We start from the raw sequence: 20,006 nt of genomic DNA on the forward strand, positions 1-20,006 counted from the left end.
GAAGGGCAAGGTCTCCCTTTGCCTCGGTTCTGAACTTGCTTCTCGTGAACTCGCTTTGAACTTTTCCCATGTTTTTACTCTCATTTTCATTAAAAAGACACTGTGAGTCACCATCTCCCCACGGAATCAGAACCATGGGTAACAGCGCAAGAGTCTCCGGGTGATATGAACAGCGGGGACGAGGCTGGAACCCCAACATTCAAGTCAGAAGGAAACAAAAGTCTCACACATGGTTTGTGTTTGCAGCGAGGCCCATAGCTGGGAAATAGCATCAGTTGGAAGGGCTGAACCAAACATGCTCCTAACCCTTCTCTCCCCTAACGGCCTATCCATGCAGGCTTATCCATGGCTTCTCAGAAATCAACAGCAGAAAGAAATCCTAATGGGTCCTTCCAACACTTAAAAGCCTCTAAACTCAGTGGTTTTCATGGAAGTAATGCACTATGCGGTGTTTGGGAAACCACACGGCCTACATTTCCCAGACATTCGGTCCCCACACTCCTGTCTGGAGAGAGCTTCTGGGTGGATGGAGCCAGTCTTAAGATACCAGGATGGTTCCAAGTCCTCTTACCCCAAGTGATCAGATTGTGAGCTAAGGACATAGATATCAGACCCAGGACCTTAAGACATCAAAATATTCAGTTTGAGAGTTGGAGAGATGGCTCGGTGGTTAAAAGCACTTCTTGCTGCTACATAGGACCTAGGTTTGGTTCCCAGCACCACGTGATGTCTCACGACCATCTGTAACTCCAGTCCCAGGGGTTCCAGTGCCCTCTTCTGGCCTCTGTGGCGACTGCTTGCACATGGTGCACACACACACATGTAGACAAACATCCCTACACATAAGATAAAATAAAAAATAAATACAATTCTTCCGTATATGTGTGTGTCCTTTCCTGGTGGGGAAAAAGAGCTTATTTAATTATACTCCTATGGAAACTTGGTGGGTAACACTAAAAGGGGGTTGTTGTTTTAACTTCCTTATGCTGTCAACACACATAAATGTAGATTTTTCACATAAAATGGCTCCTTTTATGTTCTCCATCCGCTATAAACCTCAGAGAATTTTACAACACAGCTTTCAGAAATCAAGCTATTATTCCCAATACCCCTTAACCAAAATCACATTTTCCCTGAATTACTGCCCCCCCAAGTCAAAAATGGTTTCAAAGTTTGCGCACCTTAGATGGATCATATCGCCTAAGTGTTTCTAGGAGTCTGTGGATTTGTATTCTCGTCTCTTCTTCACAGAAGAAGATCCACGCTGAATTCTTGCTATATGTTACAGAAAAGCTGATGGAAAGAAACAGGTTAAGGCCCGTGGATTCATGGTATATATACTGTATAGCACACAAAATGAATTACAGTAAGATTTTGTTTGTTTTGTTTTGCATCACTTAAGAAAGAAACACATCCAAAACTAAAAACTATGGGGCTGGAGAGATGGCTCAGCAGTCAAGTGCACTGGTTGCTATAGCAGAGGACCTGGGTTTGAGTCCCAGCATCTACATGGCTGCTCTCAACCATCTGTAACACCAGCTCCAGGGGATCCAATGCCCTCTTCTGGCCTCTGTGGGTACTGCATGCAGGTAGTGCACGTACTCACAAGCAGACAAACATTCATACATATAAACTAAAGTAAATCATTTTTGAAAAGAAAATAAGCAAAAACAAACTACGATTAAGAACCAATCACTGAAAAAAAATCTACTTAATCCAGTGATCACAAAATATAAAACTCAAATTTACTTCACTTAGCATCCCAGGAAACATACCACCTCTTAATAATTTGAAAAACCTTACTAAAGAGTGCAAGAGTGTGGCGGCCCAAATGCCAAGGATTGAAACTGTTTAAGTTAAAGGTACCTACTGCGGTAACAAGGGAAGGATGGTCCAAGCACCTTCCTGCTTCGCCAGCTGATGGAGAAGGACGACTCTGGGGAGATCCTGAAAACATACCAATCAAAGAGGAAAAGTAAGACTACAACCGCCCTTCAAAAAAATGCCAAATGGTGCTGCGGTCCCGAGCGCTGGCACGCTATCCTGAGCAGCATTCTGTTTCCCGATTTGCTTCAGGGGCTACAGCAATGATGAGCCTCAGAGGAGACCAACCAACTTAGCCCCTCCCCTCGCCCGGACCCCAAGAGTGTTCATGGAGCTAATTGGAGATTTAGAAATGTAACCAGAGAGGGAAGCCCCCAGGGTTGTTTGTCTCAGGGGCGCAGAAACAAACTTTACACACGTGGAAGCAAAGCATGTCCTATGAAGGCCTCGGTCTGAGAAAAAAGATGCACTGTCCCATTGATCGCAAGCCAGCTTCTCGCTTAAAGTACCCAAAATGCCCCTAAAGATGTTTAGCACCATAGAAACACCACTCTCAGTCTAAATACTAGCGATATCAACCTTAATTACCCAGGCAGTAGGAATGGCTTACTGAAATTTCGAACTACAAATTGATAAACACAGAAGGCACTCAAAGAGCCTAAAATAACGCACCATGGCTCCATAAATACACATGGATAAAGACAAAGCGTAATGAACTCAAGGCTGTGCATAGTAACTTGAAATTTCACTATGATTTGCTGTATTTCAAGTAGTTGGGAAAGCCAACAGTCAGAATTCCTTATCTCACATGCTTGAGCCTTCGCCCCCAACACACGCTATTGTGTCTCCAACTGCATTAGATATCAAATGAATCCATGGTGACACCCGACAAAGACTGTAAGGACGAATTCCTAAACAGTTGGAGTGATGGGGGGCAGCTGCACCCACCACTGCACCACCCACGCACGCCGCCCTGGAGACACAGGGCTGCAAAACAATTCCAACTCCATGCTGCTCTTCTTCCAGTACATATGAATTTATTATTGAAGAAGACGTAGCTTTTAAAATAAATTGCTGCCACTGGATAGCAAATTCACCCCATTTCCTTCTTCTATGTAGTATTTGTTTCAATTTTCATGTACAAATTCAAAAAAACACAATCAAAAGCTAGATCAGACACACGATATGACATGTTCAGAAAAAAAAGCAAGCCTAAAGGCTGAATTAACAGCTATCCAAGATAGAACAAAATCAATAATTCAAGGCCTCTCTTCTGTTGCTTCTGAATTATGCACAAATTTCCATTGCCTTTTAAAAATTGTAATGTATGCACATATGCATATAAATTCATATACAAGAGCAAAAATCATGTACAAACTAATGACATTAATATTTGCATAATACCAAAATAATTATATGTGAATGGTAATATAAACTAAATAAGAAGTATAGAAATCTGTTAAAATCTTGAGATGGAAAGCAAGTACTAATGAGTCACAAAGTAGCCATTAAAATTATGACAAAAGTTAGCCAGGTGGTGGTGGTAGCACACGCCTTTAATTCCAGAAATAGGGAAGCAGAGGCAGGCGGATCTCTGAGTTTGAGGCCAGCCTGGTCTACAGAGTGAATTCCAGGACAGTCAGAGCTACACAGAGAAACTCTGTCTTGAAAAGCCAAACAAAATAAAATTATGATACAAGTATTATAACAATGGAAGCATCTTAATGACAAATAGAGAAACGGTATGAATCCTACAATAAGGCAACTTCCTGTGTGAGTAGGAATTGAAGGAACCAGGAAGTGACAAAGTTTGTTTTGTAATGACAAGAGGATGAGCTAAGTGTTTCCAAAGGCTTCAGTAAACTTGGCATATAATTATACTTTTTTGTAAATTGAGATGTGTCTTACTTTTCTATTGCTGTGATAACAACATGACCAAGACAACTTATAAAAGAAAATGCTTGATTTGGGCTTACAGTATTCAATGGACATGACATGTCTGTGTGGGTTCAAACCCCACTCCTGGTACCAACTTCTATCTTCATTGCTTTTATATTGCTATGATAAGACACCATGACCAAAGCAACTATAGAAGAAAGCATTTATTTAGGGCTCACAAATTTTAAAGGGTTAGCGTCCACAACAATCAAGACTGGAAGCGTGGCAGGAAGCAGGAAGGCAAGACACTTGGGTGGCAGTTGAGAGGTCACATCTTGAGACAAAAGCATGAGGCGGAAAAAGCTAACAGGCAGTGGAGTGAGCTTCTGAAACTCAAAGCCACCCTCAGTGACACACCTCCTCCAACAAGACCACACCTTCTAGTCCTTCCCAAAGAGTTCCATCAACTGAGGACCCATTATTCGAATATATGAGCCTATGGGTGCCATTCTCATTCAAACCACAAGAGGAATGGACCATCCCTCACATTTTCACTCACAAAAATGGTTCCACATCTCAGTTGTGGGGCATGCAAGGTATCAACATGTAGACACAGGCTTCCCTGCCAACGGCAAGACCACTCTGCTGGTAGAGGCTAGATACCAGCTTGTAAATGACTTCTACCACAATGCAAATTCAGCAAGAGCTTGCTCAGCACAAAACAGCAGTCGAATCCTCTTCTGAAAGGGATTCTATGGATTAATAGTGAACTAAACCTAATTCACTAAATCGTCTGATATGTCTCTTATCTACTTCTATTTGTTACTGCAAGAAAGGCCAGGATTCTGTCTTTGTTTTGTGGCTGTGTATCTCTAAGACGTATTTAATAAGCACGTGTCTTGTGGATTACAGTCCCTGACTATGCTCTCAAGAGTGACAAGCAGGCTCCAGCGGCCACACTATAAACCTCGTCCTGAGTGCTGTGACAGGAAGACAAGCTCGTCTTAATTATGAAGAAGGTTTAGTCTACTTTAGTCAAAAAGTCCAAGAGCTTTTATTTTAGTCACATACTCAGATATATCATCATCATATATGACAGAAGCAGATATACACAGCTTCTAATAATCAAAAGTCATAATAGGGGCTGGTGAGGGAGTTCAGCGGGTAAAGGTGTTTGCTGCTCAACCCTGACAACCAGAATTCAATCCCTAGAATCTATATAAAGGTAGAAGAAAAGAACCAACTCCAAGAAATTGTCAGCTGACCTCCATACACACATCCTAACAAGTGTGATTCCCCCCCTCCACACACACACACATAAGCAGGTACAATTATACCAAATGAATTGCTTTAAAAGGTCACAATAAGATTTTCTATCAAATGATTCAATCTGTGTTTAATCCATCACTGCAAGATTTTGACCACCTTTAAAGGTGTTAGGTTGCCTGCTCTTGGCACCTTTAGACACAAAACAAATGGTTTTAATAAGCCATTGGAAAGAGAGAATTTTTTGGAGACAGAGAAGCAACAGAAGGGTAGAATGCTTGCCTAGTATAACTAAGACCCTGGATTTGATCTCCAGAACTGAAAAGTAGAATTAGAAGAAGAAAACTGAAAAAGAGGTGTTAGGGAGAAGGCCTAGTGGGTAAGAGTGCTCGCTGAAGAAACATGAGACCCCGATCTTAATTCCACAGCATACACATAAAAGCTGAACGGGGCTGTGCATGGCTGTCGCCCCAACTATATGTGGAAAGCAGAGAGGAGTCTGCTGCCTATCCAGCCTAGCAGAAGAAACAGCAAGCGCCAGGTTCAGTGAGAGACCCTGTCTCAGAGAAATAAAACGGGGGGGGGGGCAGGACCTCACACCTTCCTTTGGCTTACAAAGGTGTCTGTACCCATAAACATACACCCAGACACTCACACATGCACGTACACACACATACACAGACCCACAGACATACACATGCACACACATATACACGTACCATGCTCACAAAAAGAAAAGAAAATTCATTGTTGAGAGCCACTCACGGCTCGTGCCTGCAATCCTAGCTCATAAGAAGCTGAGGCAGGAGGACTACTGCCAATTCAAGCCCAGCCTGGGCTACACTGTGAGTACCAAGCCTATGAGAAGATAAGGAGGGAGAGGAAGAGAGGCAGAAGAGAGTTTCCAAATAAAACATCAAGAAAAGAAAGTGCTAAGCCGGGCGGTGGTGGCACACGCCTTTAATCCCAGCACTCGGGAGGCAGAGGCAGGCGGATCTCTGTGAGTTCGAGACCAGCCTGGTCTACAAGAGCTAGCTCCAGGACAGGCTCCAAAGCCACAGAGAAACCCTGTCTCGAAAAAAACAAAAAAAAAAAAAGAAAAGAAAAGAAAGTGCTGTGAATGGTTATTCTGAGGACAGTAGAGGGGCTCCCACAATCTAAGGCCACCTGGCCCCTCGCCATGCCACTATTTCAAATCTAAGAGGCAAATATGTGCAGAGAGCTGAGGCTCGAGCAGAAGCAGCACAAAGGGATGGGGAATGCCGCTGGTCAAATGTGAGCGAATGAAAGGGTACGGGAACCACAGAGACTTTTAACCTGTCAATACGATCCCTGGGTTTGAACCAAAGCCCACTTCTGCCTCAGCGGTACCTCCTGGGTGTCACCATCTCTGTGAAGACAGTCCCGGAGATGATGCCACCGCTCTTCCTTTGAACTCATCTGTCTCAAGAAGCAGGTTCGTGCTTAAAGCAGGCGATGATTACTGAAAGCAAACAAATGTAAAGCCGGGGCTCTAACTCCCTGGTGGGTCCCGGGACACACACCTTCTCATCTTCCTCATTTGAGGTCAGTGTCACAGTAGAGAAATGACCTATTCGTCTGCTTGATTTTGTTTGGTGGCACTGGGGATCAGACCTGGGACTTTGTACATACAGAGCAAGTACCCTACCACTAAGCTACATCCACAGCCCAAGACCACTGCTCTTAACATAGAGGGGAGCCATGAAGATTTCATATCTAGAGATATGAATGGAACAAATAAAGAGGCTAATATGTGAAAATACATCAAGGCAAATGAAAATTTAAACTCTTGTCAATAATTTTAACCTTTCATAGATTTAGCTTTGTACCACTTTCCTCTTCCTGCCTCTGTCTGGAAAAAAAAAAGTTCAATGATTTAACTCAATTGCTCATCTCTCCATTCAGAAATTTATTTTATATGTTTCTGTTTGTGCCTATATGTATGTATGTGCACCATATGCATGCAGGAGACCTCATCGGCCAGAAGAGGGCGTTGGATCCCCTGGAACTGGATGTGAACCCTTGTGTGGATGCTGAGAACTGAACCCAGGTCCTCTGCAATAGCAGCCAATGCTCTTACATGCTGAACCAGCTTTCCGGCCCCTGGTCTCTCTGTGTCCATAGATATTTCTCAGTCTTTGTGATTTGCCCTTACCTTCCTTTACTGGCCTAAGCTTTGAAGAACAAAACTTTATGGTTCCCTCACGCCACAACGCAGACTCGAGTGTTAGACCAGACAGTAGACGCCAAGACATTTGTAGGTATTAGGTAAAGAGGCTAAGATCCCAATATCTAACCCCAACTCTCGTATAGCCCTGGGGCACTGAACTGAGCTGACAGACCAACAAGTAAACTATAATAAAAATCCACATCTGCTTATTATTACAACTCCTTCTATAAGAGATATATACTTATTGTCATAATGGGGCTGTATGATATGCTTCTTGGAACATATATGAGACAGATTTATACTCTTTAAAATATAGTGTTCATTTATAGGTTAGAACATTATGAGTGACAGTATACTAATACTCTTTCCAAGAACCCAATATATATATGTATGTATGTGTGTATATATATCTCCTCCATATACCTGTCTTAATCATTAACTGTTTTCCAGAAAGAAAATGTATTATAGCATTATAAATTTTATTTATAAGCCATGTACTTGGAACTGAACTGCTAAATATATTTTTATAGCACATATATATTTAACTAATCATTTCCTCATAAAAGCAGTAAACCTTGGTGTTTAAAGACCCGATTTTTGGAAGAAAAGTATTTCCATCTGAATCTTAGTGTTTTTTCCCCTCTCAGCCATGTGACCTTCAGTAAGTTCCCTGCACTAGCTGAGGGCCTGTTGTTTCCTGTGATGAGCTAACACGACAGACGGGAACTGAGTTATTACATGGAAACCCCTTAAGTAACTGTTAATATTGTTGTTGTTTGACAGTGTATTTTGGGCATCTACTATGCACCAGGTATGCTGGCTTGAATGAGATGAGGATGTCTCTACGTGCTCATGTATCTGAACACTTGGCTCTCACTTGTTCGTAGCACTGTTCACTGTTCAGGGAGATCTAGGAGGTGTGGCCTTGCAGGAGGAATTATGTTACCGCAGGCCAGCTTTAAGGCTTCAAAACCTCTGTACCATTCCCAGTATTCTGCTTCTCTGTCTCCATCATCCATCCATCCATCCATCCATCCATCCATCCATCCATCCATCCATCCTTCTATCCCTCTCTCGCCCTCCTCTTCTTTTTGTATTTGTCCTTCAAAATATGAACTCTCAGCTTGCTGCTCCAGTCACCATGCCTGCTGCCTGCTGCCTGCTGCCTGTGGCCACACTGTCCTCACCACCACGGACTCCCTCTGGAATCCCATGCCCACACAGTCTCTTTCTTTCGTAAGTTGCTCTGGTTGTGTTGTTTGATCACAGCACCAAAAGGTAACTAATGCAGCAGGCCTGACTATAAGATTACCATCAAGAGCTGCTAAGAGAGCAACGGAGTCCCTGCCCACTAGCGTCTCACATTCCAGTAAGGGTCAAGCCACTCAGAAACAAATCTACAGGAGAGTAACAAGTACCTGTGCTAGGGCATAGTACCAACGTAGTATCCATGTAAAGGGCTGGCCTAAGAGGCTGCTGTTCAGTAAGGAACACGGAACGCCAGCCATGCAGACCTGCTGACGGGTGTGTCTGGCCTGGTTCCACCACAGATGGTACAGGCAAATCCCTCACCTCTCAATAGCGGGTTCCTTTCTGCAAAATGTGGGCTGGCTGGGAGTGAAATGTATGCGCTCCTGCCTGCAAACAGCAGAACACAGCGCGCAACAAGGGCCCAGAACAAGAATGCCGGTGATCTATACCCGGAGAAAACCAGTTAGGATTCCAGCAGGGTTCCCAACTGTCTCCACCCCAGGCCTGGCCCTATGCACTAGATGTCTCGCTGGTCCCTTACATGCCACCTTCTCACACACAAGCTCAGCTTCTCAGCTCAGAGTAGCACATTTGTTTCCTCTTCATCTGCGCATACATCCAATCAAACCTCTTCTCCTGCTTCCATCCACGGGAGCCCAGCAAATGTACAAACTCAAGGCTTGCTTCAAATGCTGTAACTTTGGCATGTCTATCCAGGTGTGGCCAGACGCGTCCTTGCCTGTGTTCTTAGAGTCTTACATTTGCAGAGAGCTAAGTAGCAATTCACCCGACTGGAGGCACGTGTTCCCCTCGGTACAGCAGGTACCCCTGCCACAGAGCAGGGTACAATACCCAAAGAAATGCAACCAAGAGAGGCTGCCCCTGCCAACATCACCTCATCATCTGCGTGTGCACACTCACATGTTCTGACTCTTAACCTGGTCCTCCTGTCTCCATTGATACAGACACTGATGTTACCTATGGAGGACAGAGTCCTAAAGCAATCTGCTTTCTCAGGGCCCTGACTCCAAACCCTACATAACAACATCCCACTGGCCACGCTGGATCACAGGGCGTCTTGTATACTACAGTGGTATTCTGTTGGTGCTTTAGCAAATAAAGCTTGCCTGGAGATCTGAGTCGAGAGCTAGCCATCGTAGTTAGCCATCGAGGCCAGGCAGTGGCGGCTCACACCTTGAATCCCAGCACTAGGGAGGTGGAGACAGGATGTGATGTGGCTTGGCAGAGAGAGGAATATAACGGAGAGGGGGCAGGAGCTCAGCATTCAGTCTGAGGATTTGTAGGGATAGAATCGCCCTTTGGTCTGAAGAGTCAGTAGAGGTAAGAACTAATGGCTGGCTGCTCTGCTTCTCTGATCTTTCAGCTTTACCACTGTATATGACTGACTCTGGGCTTTTGTTATTAAGGCCAATTAGAATTCATGCTATAACACACCTGGAAAAAAGGATCATCTGCCTCCTGTTTCCTTCATAACCTTTCCCATTAGCCTCGGCTGCCACTCTGACATCGCCTAGAGGTCTCTGAGGGAGCCTCAAGGAGGGTGTGTCCAGTCAGACTGTCCTACGGTCAGGCCTGTAAGAAACTGTCTTGACCGATGGTTGATGTGGGAGGACCCAGTCCTTGTGGATGGCACCAGCCCCAGGTGAGCCTGGGTTGTATAAGGAAGCAGACTGAGCAAGAGCCAGAGAGCGAGCCAGCAAGAGTGGTCCTCCCCGGCTTCTCCTTCAAGTTACCTGCTTTGGTTCCTGCCTTGACTTCCCTCAGTGACAGACTGGGAAGCAGAAGTCAAAAAAACCCTGTGTCCTCCTAAGTTGATTTTGGTCACCATAGTTAATCACAACAATAGAAAGCAAATGAGAACAATGGCCAAGTCCCAGGCTTCTCCAGACTCACACAGCACCGGTATCAAGGACAGTAAAGACTTCAGGTACTGGCCATCCAAAAGCAGACAGTCAACATTAACGCGATGGTTTCTCAACCATAAGAAGATGTCACTGCCGCTGGGCAACCCCCACCTGGCGTCACAGGGTTCTATTTCCTGGGCTGCACGGAATGCACTAGGGAAAGGCATGTATGTATACAGATGTTTCTGAGTCGGTAATGGCTGAGCACCAAGCAAGATGGCCTGAGGTTGATCCCTGGGACCCACACCATGGGGGGAGACAACTGAGTCCAGCAGGTTGCCCTCTGAGTCCCATGTGCACACAGCATGGCAGGAATGCATCAGACACAAAGCACAAAATAAATAAATACATAATGACATCTTAAAGCATGAAAATGAATAAAAGATGCCTTTAAGAATTATAGTTGTGAATTTTTCTAAAAAAATATTTTAGTGAATTTATTTAAAAAACTATTTTTCTCCTGGAATATTTTGCCCAGATACTTGCCAAAGTACTTATTATTAATAATACTTATTATTATATATTTTTCATTGTATATCATTATTAATATATTACTATATGAAATAAATATTTATTCATAAACTGAATACTAGCTATCCAGCAAATAAAAGAATGGATAATTTCTTATTCATCAGTAGTGTAATAAGTCTCCAGTATAATAAAAAAAAGACCTTATATGACAAATTAACATCCATCAATCTCGACCCAAAAGAAAGGGTCCTGAGTAATGAAGCACCCATCTCAAAAGGAAAGTATCGTGATAGCATCAGAAGCCAACCCAAACCAGGCATGGTGGCGCACGCCTTTAATCCCAAGCGCCAAGAGGCAAGGGCAGGTGGTTCTCTGAGTTCAAAGTCAGCCTGGTCTACAGAGTGAGTTCCACACCAATCAGGACTACACAGAAAAGACTGTATCTAAAGAGAAAAAAAAAACAGAAAAAGAAAAAAAAAACTAAGGCAATAAAATCGCACTGCTGATGCTCAACACTAACCTTCTAATGAAGTACCTCACACTGTCTCCCTGCCAATAAAATAAAGTTCTAGAATTCTGAAGTGTGAGGCCATCCTTCTCCGGGCCTCTTCAAGCCAGACTCTGCCAGCTCACCGGGCTTGTTTTATGGAGATGGGGTTGTTTTAATCTAATGAGCCACAGCCTGACTAACACGGCTCCAGAAAATGGCAATTTCCACTACTTTCCGTGAAGAGGCAAAAGGAATAATTTATTGGCAAGGCTGAGGTTCTGCCAGGTTTTAAATAAGGCTTAGAGTCTCCCCACAATAAAGGCAGTGAAATTAGAAGCTATCTGGGTAGGAATGGGGCAGGGGAGAGGGCTCTAACAGAGCCGGCACAGACCCGCTGTGGCCCGAAGCAGAATGATCTGCCCAGACCCAAATCAAGCAGCCCTTGCTTGCAGTGTGTTTTCTCTACTGGTAGATTGCCTGGAGAAAGGAAAGTCTACTTTGTCGATGGTTCAACCGTTCTTTAGCCTGTGGCATCATTCTAGGCGTCTCCACTCCCCGCACCCCCCACCTACCCAGTCTTACAGTCACTTACTTCCTTGACCCCACACCTACAGTGACCTTTTCATTATGCTACACGTACACAGCGCCTTCCAGGACGCCTGGACGACACATGGTGTCAAGTAAGCTTCACGTCTCCTTTCCTTTGCTCTTTCCACAGTGAAACAAACCCGTCAGTCCCCATCATCTTAGGCAGCTACATTTGGTAACTAGATGCCACATTCTGGAAGGTTAACAAAAAGGGGGGTCTCAGGTGACAGCCCTTTTCTGTGTCCCAACATAGCTGTAACAAACAAGAAAAGGAGCCTCGCACAAGCAATTCCTTTGAGAAGGAATTGTGCTGGGGTAAAGAACCAAAATTCAAATCATAATTGGCGCCAGATGCCGCGGACCTAACGTGTATTTAGACAGAAGTCATCTCCGGTCCTGATTTATTGGGAAGGCACCACGTAAGTGCTTCCCCGGGGCCCTTCCTCACTTAGCTCTTCGTCTGCTGCCTCTTGAGAGAGACAATCTTACCATTTCACATCCCTTCTCCAGCTGGAGAGCAGGGAAAGAAAAAAAGAGAAGAGAAATCTGTAGGGGAAATGGCGTTCCTTCGGAATCTGCATCTGTCTCCCTTAAAGTTGGGGACTTCATATTTCATCAGCCAGGGTCCCCACTGCCCCGGCATTCTCCTCCCTCCATTCTAACCTGAAAGGATCTGAATTTGCCTCCAGCACATGCCTGTTCTGCCCCGCAGATCACTGTACAAATGCCAGAACCTGCACACGAGGCAGCCCAGAGTATAGCTTTCTGCAAACCCATGTGGTCACCTCCCAGATCTGTGATCTAAATCCACATCCTCCGGCTGATTTTCCCTGTCTGCCACCTAATTTCACAGAACTCTTGCCCCTCCATCGGCTCCAACCTCAAATGCAAAACTGGCACAAACCAACTCACTCTCTACACTGGACGCTGCTTCTTAAACAGTGCTGCGTGGCATCGAGGTTTCCCCAAGCCTGTGGGTGGGCTAACATCTCCTTTCCATATAGATAGGCAGGCCTAACGAAGCCACAGATGCCCGCTACACGGGTAGAGTAGCATGTGTGCTCTGTACGCCCAATCTCTACCTAATGACACCATGCACAGTAGGAAACAGTTACCACCTACCTGCCTTAAAAGTAAGTCAAAAATCAGAATGCCCCTTTTATAAGACTCCTCTGTAACCCTCCACACCAGAGCAACCTACAGCTGCAATCAGCAGTGGGCAAAACCTGGTAATTCATTGATTAGACCAAAAAAAAAAAAAATGCTAAAGGTTAGAAACTTCAGCTGGATGGTGGTAGCCCACACCTTTAACCCCAGCACTCAGGAGGCAGAGGCAGGTGGATCTCTGTGAGTTCGAGGCTAGTCTCCTCTACAGAGCAAGTTTCGGGACAGCCAGGGCTCCGCAGAGAAACCCTGTCCAAAAAAATAATAAATAAAAAATAAAAAAATATTAGAAATGTCAAAGCAACTATAAACTGCACACCATGCTTCAAGCGGGAATATTCTAGAACACGAGGAAAATAGTCTCGTCACTCCAGCAACCAGTAGGAGCACACTACTAAATTTCACAGAGTTAGTGCAGGCTCCGAGCTCTTAGTCACACTGTAATAACAAGAAACGTCTGTGGTTTTAATAAGACCATGTTTTGGGGCTGGAGAGATGGCTCAGAGGTTAAGAGCAGTGACTGTTCTCCCAGAGGTCCTGAGTTCAAATCCCAGCAACCACATGATGGCTCACAACCATCTATGAGATCTGGTGCCCTCTTCTGACCTGCAGGTGTACATGCAGACAGAACACTGTACACATAATAAATAAAATGTTTAAAAAAAAAATAAGACCATGTTTCGGCACCTTGAGGCAAAGCCGGCCCAGGTAATGGCCCTGCCTACTCAAAGAGAGCAGGGGGAAGGAGAGCCGGAGAGTTGTAATCACAGAGCTGATTCCATTTCTGCGCCTTGATTTTTTGGGCAGGCTTCAGAGCAGCGTGCCTGCCACCCTGACAGGAGTGATGAATAAATAATAAACAGCAGCTCTGGGAATCTGCTGCCGTGGGAGGCACAGGTATTTCGAGCTATCAGATAAATATTCAAGCGATAAAAAGTTAACCGCTGATTGCCCCTCCCGGGATGACTTTCAGGAATGATCTCAAGAAGGCATTCTGAGAAACTGGTGATTGTAAGCTGAAGGTTTCATGCTCAGGTCCTGGGAAGAGTGCCCCCAACCCATCCATCACAGCATCCATCACCGTCCCGCACACACTGTGGCCGCCGTGGCCCCCGTATCTGCGGCCCTTGCATGTCCCACTTCCCATCACAGCGCTGAGGCTGGCTGAGCGGTCAACGCTCTCCCAAATGTATGTCAATTCCTTGAAACCGTTTTCCAGGTTGATTGCGATTAGGGAACATTCCTGCTTTGGAAGGCGTGGTTTCTTTGCTTGGTTGGTACAGCTCGACAATTAATTCTCAGAAAATGACCTTTTTCGAGTGCTCATAGAATCCCAAGGCTAAGTATCTCATCACCGTCCCCAGCTCCACCCCGAGAGCTGTCTACAGATCCGGCACTAGCTGTCAACTATTTTAAAATCTCCGTAGTGCCCATTCATGGAATTAAACCAAAGTTTTAATCCCATATGAGAGATAAAAAGCTACATAAAGAGAAAAGGATCCAGGACTAAGCATAGCTGCAAATTCTGCAATCTTTTGACTAGCAAAAGCCTTGTTAATCCGCATTTGAAACTGCCTCAGGCACACACAGCACACTCCAGTGCTCCTCGGCAAATTAAATCTGAGCACTACAAATTTCTCCTCTCTACATTCCCCGGGGATGTAACGTCAGGGTAACAGTAACAATTGATCTTATAATTAGGAGGGGGGGTCTCTTTATCACTTTAGATTCTATTTTACTACCACAGAAATTAAACGCTGGGGGCCGGGGGCACTTAATGGGTATTACTTAACTACAACTCTTTAAATGTAAAACCAATATCGCCACCTAGTGGCAACCAGTGTCCTAACTCACCGAGGATGTAAATGAAAAGACAATACAAATTAAATACAAACCTTCCTGGACCTGGGGGGAGTTGGGAGGACCTTGGACTTAACATAGAGTAGGGAACCCTGATGGCTCCTTGGCCTGGAGAAGGGGTATGGGTGGAGGGGAGGGGAGGGAAGGGGGAGGAGGAGGGGAGGAGATGGAAATTTTTAAATAAAAAAAATAAACCATAAAAAAAGAAAAAAAATTAAAACTAAAGAGAAGAAAAGAGCTAAAAGAGCCAAACGCTTCAAACAAATTGGTCTGCTTCCAAGATTTAAAAGCTGAGATAACACATCAATGGGAACAAGGTCTCTAATATTGTATTTGGCATGCCAGTAGGTGTGGGGTGGGGGTGGGGGATACACACAAGAAAAGTAGAGGTGGGTCCTGCCTTACTCTGGTATCTGAACACAGGACAGAGAGACACCAGGACAAGAGGTACCATGAACAGGCCTTGGCGGGATGCCAGTCAGGCAGCAGGAACAAAGCATCTATAGATGAAAATCTCCATCACACTGGACTGAAGGCACTAGCCTCAGCAAACACTGACAGCTATTATTTCATTTATTCCAATGTATATGTGTGGTTTTCCTCCCTGTGTATCTATGAATCACGTATACACAGTGTCCACAGAGGCCAGAAGTAGATGTCGGAACCACCTGAGAACAGAGTTTCAGGTGGCTGTGAGCCTCCATGTGGGTAGGGAACCAGACCTCTGGAAGAGCGGTCAGTGCTCTAACCACTGAACCATCTCTCCAGCTCCCAGTCATTCTTCTTGAAAACGGGAGCCTTAAAAACACCAGTAAGTGAAACAAGTCTGTCCCCCTAAAGGACTATTCCTCCAAGACTCCTCCCACCCCTTCTAGGACAGCCATACCATTTGCATTCAGAGACTAGAAGTTAAATGAAGGTTACTGGGGGCTACAGGAGAGGGGAGCAGGGAGATGTTCAGAGTTCACAGTATTGGTTTTATGGAATAAAGGGTCTCTGGAGATATACTACCAACAGAAATATACTGAACTGTGCCCTTGAGACATTCATTTGTGGGCTGAGGCTAAGGCAGTTAGTTTAGCCTTCTTGGGCCTAATGGATAAGTTCCCAGCCAGTGAGTCATTCTGTCACAAAAAAGAAAGAGAGGAAAGAAGTGAAGGAAGAAGGAAGGGAGGGAGGGAGGGAGGGAGGGAGGGAGGGAGGGAGGGAGGGAGGGAGGGAGGAAGAGAAGGAGGAAAGAAAGTAGGGTGGGAGGGAGGCTTGCTTAAGAATTGCACCAAGGTTGTCTACTGGCATACACACATACACAGGCCCATAAGTACATGCATGCACACACATATACACACATATACACACACCTACATATATGCACACATATACATACACATATATGATGTGGGATTCCCCTCTATATGCTATGAACATGTTCTATTACCCAATGGTAATAGATAGATAGATAGATAGATAGATAGATAGATAGATAGATAGATAGATAGATAGAAAGAAAGAAGCTGTTTTGGCTTATGGCAGGGCAAAATATAACTAGGCAGGAAAACTAAATTGAATGCAGGGAGAAAGAAGGCAGAGTCAGACCGACTGCCCAAGAAGCAAGATGTGAGGCAACAAACCATGAGCCTCATGGTAAAATTTAAAATAATAGAAATGGGTAAATTTACGATATAAGAGCTAGCCAGGAAATGAAAGCACAGTCTCCATTTACATAATATATACAGACATATACACACATATATACACACACCTATACATACACACACATATACACACAAACATATATACCCACACCTATATATATACACATATATACACATACATATATATACACACAAACATATATACACACATATACGCATATGCACTCACTCACACACACACAGGAACTACTGAAGGTCACCACTGTTCTGCTGGATCCACTCCCTCTCTTCGGAGGAGCTGGGAGTGAAGCTCAGCAGTAGAGCAGGTATGTGTCCTGTGTGCAGGAAGCTAATGCTCAACTCCCAGAAACAAAACGAAACTACTGGAGACACAAGGGGCACACATTCTCCGTTCCTAATCACAACCACTGGGTCTCGCTTTGGTGGGAGCCTCAAGCCACCCTCTCCCAGAGCCTAGAATCAGTGTTAAGTATCCAGTAACCAAGGCCCCAAAGGAAACAGGCACAGCCACTCCCAAACAGCACCTTCCATATATGTATGTGTATATATACATATATATACATATATATATATATATATATATATATATATATCGTATAAAGGAGGAACATTTTACAATTACTATTGCTTCCCATCAACAAATACCCAGAGGTCTCATCACCACTATGAGCCCAGTCCGAGGAGCACTGCCCTGCTACAAAGTGCCAAGGAGACAGCCAGATGCACATGTATGCACGTGCACATGTGTGCACATACACACATGCACCCACGTACATGCACACACATCAGGACATGAAGAGAAAGAACAAAAAGGTGGGGTGAACGTACAGAAGAGAAAATACAGAGTGAATTCAACCACCTAGGCTTGGCTGGCACAGCCTAATGTTTGACAGCCACATGATTGACAAGAACCATAGCACCGTTTAAACAGAGAATGATCACATAAAAACATGAAACTGCTTCCATGACGGGGAAGGTAAAGTGTGCCTGTGGTTCCCACGAGAGTACAAGAGCCAGTCTCGGTGTGTCTGAAGTCATCACTAACTATGCAAGGTCTCACTGGGGGAGCTCACTCAGGCCATGGTTGCCTGAACCCAAGAGTGATTAATCAGGCCACTAGTGTCCCCGTCTCCCTGTGGTACCCTACACTGCATCTCAGCAGCTCCTCCAGTGCCGCAGAGTGGAGCAGACCACGATAAGAGGCAAAAGAGCACAGATGGGCAGTCTTGAGGGCCAAGGCAACGAAGCAGACAGAGGACTTGGAGGGGTGTGTACGTGCGTGCCTGCGTGCATGTGTGCTTGCATGTGTGTTTCTGGGCTTCTTAACGAAGAAAATGTCTGCCAGACATGTTGGTACCTGCCTTTAATCCCAGCAGGGAGGCAGAGGCGTGCAGATTTCTGTGAGTTCAAGACCAGCCTGATCTACATAATAAGTTCCAAGTCAACCATGGCTACATAGGGAGACCCTGTTTCAAAGCAAGAAGGAGAAAAGATAGAAGGAGGAGGAGAAGAAGGAAGAGAGGAAAATGAAGAAGGGGATGAGGTGGGAGATGGAGGAATAAGGGGAGGAAGAAGGGGAGGAAGAGAAGGAAGTGGGAAAGGAACAGGGGAAAGAAGAGGAGAGAGACCTCCTTATCTTCAGTCTCAGCTCCCCAGGATCAACTGTGGTTGAAAATACATGAAAAATACCATACATAACTTTCAGCCTTAAAACTGTGTGATATTCTGATATATACAGTAAACTATTGTGTTGTCTCAGTGCCCTGCCAGACACCCATCAGGTGTCCAGTACATCCTCACAGTTTATGCTCACCCTGGAGACTATCAGTCACGGGATACAGAGCTGACTACTGTCATTCAAGTGCCCCCTGGTCCTTGTCCAAAGCATCATCGGCAATGGGCTGACAACTCCATTACAACATACTATTCTAACTACTCTGCTTTTAGATACTGCTAATCTCTTATTGTGCTTAGTTTATAAATTAATTTTACCTTAGGTAATAAAGGGGTGTGTGTGTGTGTGTGTGTGTGTGTGTGTGTGTGTGTGTGTGTGTGTGTGTAAAAGATGGAAAATAGAATCTGGGTCTGTCTGTGGCTTCAGATACCCACTAGGAGGCTTGAACAGTGTCCTCACCAAACAAAGAAAATGACCTAAAAGAAGGTAGAGCTTGTTCAAAACACCTACATTATTCAGAAGAAACTGAGAATCAGTTCACACTTCTTTTAAATGTCATTAAAATGGGGGTATATTTTTCTCTGCATAATCCTGGGGTATTACACTATAAATCAGATCAAAGGTTCAATTAATAGCATCCAATTAAAAAATCACAGAGGAAGAGACTCATAGAGGGATCGCTACAATAAGATTAATGAAAATGTTATTTCAACATGAAAATTGCCTTAGAACTTATTGCCAAAAAGTTTGCATGTTAATTATCTCTATTTCTTTAAAAAAATGCTATTTCTTCCATGACAAAGCCATGGTAGTCCTATAGAATGACAGAACTCTTGTAATCAAGTATACACATACCATGAGAGAACATTTTTAGCAATATTCAACACAAAATTAGTACAATGAGTCCAAAGGGTTGTTCTCATCTAAATAAAATTGATTTTCTACAGATTCAGGAAAACATAACTATCTCTCAATGCATACAAAATGACCCCTACAGAGCCCGGATCTTCTCTGCTTACCTGTGTCAGATTTGCAGCCTGCTTTAAGATGCTTCTTTTCAGCTCTTCTGCTCTCTTGGCGTGAAAAGAATTACTTTGACTCTGGATGACAAACACAATTTCTTTTAACTCTAAAACAAACAAACAAAAAGTTCTCAAGTTACTTTTTTTCAACCTTGATTAAAATGAACTTGAACGTAAGTGTAAGAGTGCAGTTTTAAAGCAAGCATACAAGCAACCAACTCTGACGGGAAAATCCTACACTTTTTAAATTTTACCTGTAGAGGTGTTTTGCCTGCATGTGTGTATGTGCACCAATGCATGCAATGCCCATAGAAGCCAGAAGGGGGTGTCAGATACCCTGAAACTGGAGTTACAGCAGCTGTGAGCTGACCCGTGGGTGCTGGGAACTGAACCCAGGTCTTCTGCACGGGCAGCCAGTGAGTCATTTCCCCAGTCCTGGAAATCTTTCATTTACATAACTCTAGAACCAAAATCTTCTCTACTTTTAAAGCAATGTCCGAAACTTCCTTCCTAGAAGTGTCAAACAAACAAGCTCACTGAACTAGATGGAGCCTTAGGGAACAAATGACAACTCTGGATCTGCAAAACAAACCTGCCACACCACCCAGGGACCTTCCAACGGTCCCAACATAACCCTACACTGTGCTATGGCGTGAACTGTGTCCCCTCCAAAAGGCACATGCTGAGTTCTAGACTTCACAAGACGATCCCGTTTGGAGTTGGGTGTT

At 44.4% G+C, this 20,006-nt stretch overlaps 1 protein-coding gene across 1 annotated transcript in view; it reads right to left on the reverse strand.

The window, feature by feature from the left end:
- B3glct (beta 3-glucosyltransferase) overlaps positions 1-20,006 on the reverse strand; it is an 83,370-nt gene that overhangs the window by 34,261 nt on the left and 29,103 nt on the right. The window contains exons 4-6 of the mRNA XM_038345651.1: positions 19,276-19,385; positions 1,871-1,947; positions 1,182-1,293 (exon numbers count right to left, since the gene is read on the reverse strand). Coding sequence (XP_038201579.1) covers positions 1,182-1,293; positions 1,871-1,947; positions 19,276-19,385 — 299 coding nt within the window. The remainder of the gene's footprint in view (positions 1-1,181; positions 1,294-1,870; positions 1,948-19,275; positions 19,386-20,006) is intronic.

The sequence above is a fragment of the Arvicola amphibius genome, chromosome 10, assembly GCF_903992535.2.
Source record: "Arvicola amphibius chromosome 10, mArvAmp1.2, whole genome shotgun sequence".
Lineage (NCBI taxonomy): Eukaryota > Metazoa > Chordata > Mammalia > Rodentia > Cricetidae > Arvicola > Arvicola amphibius.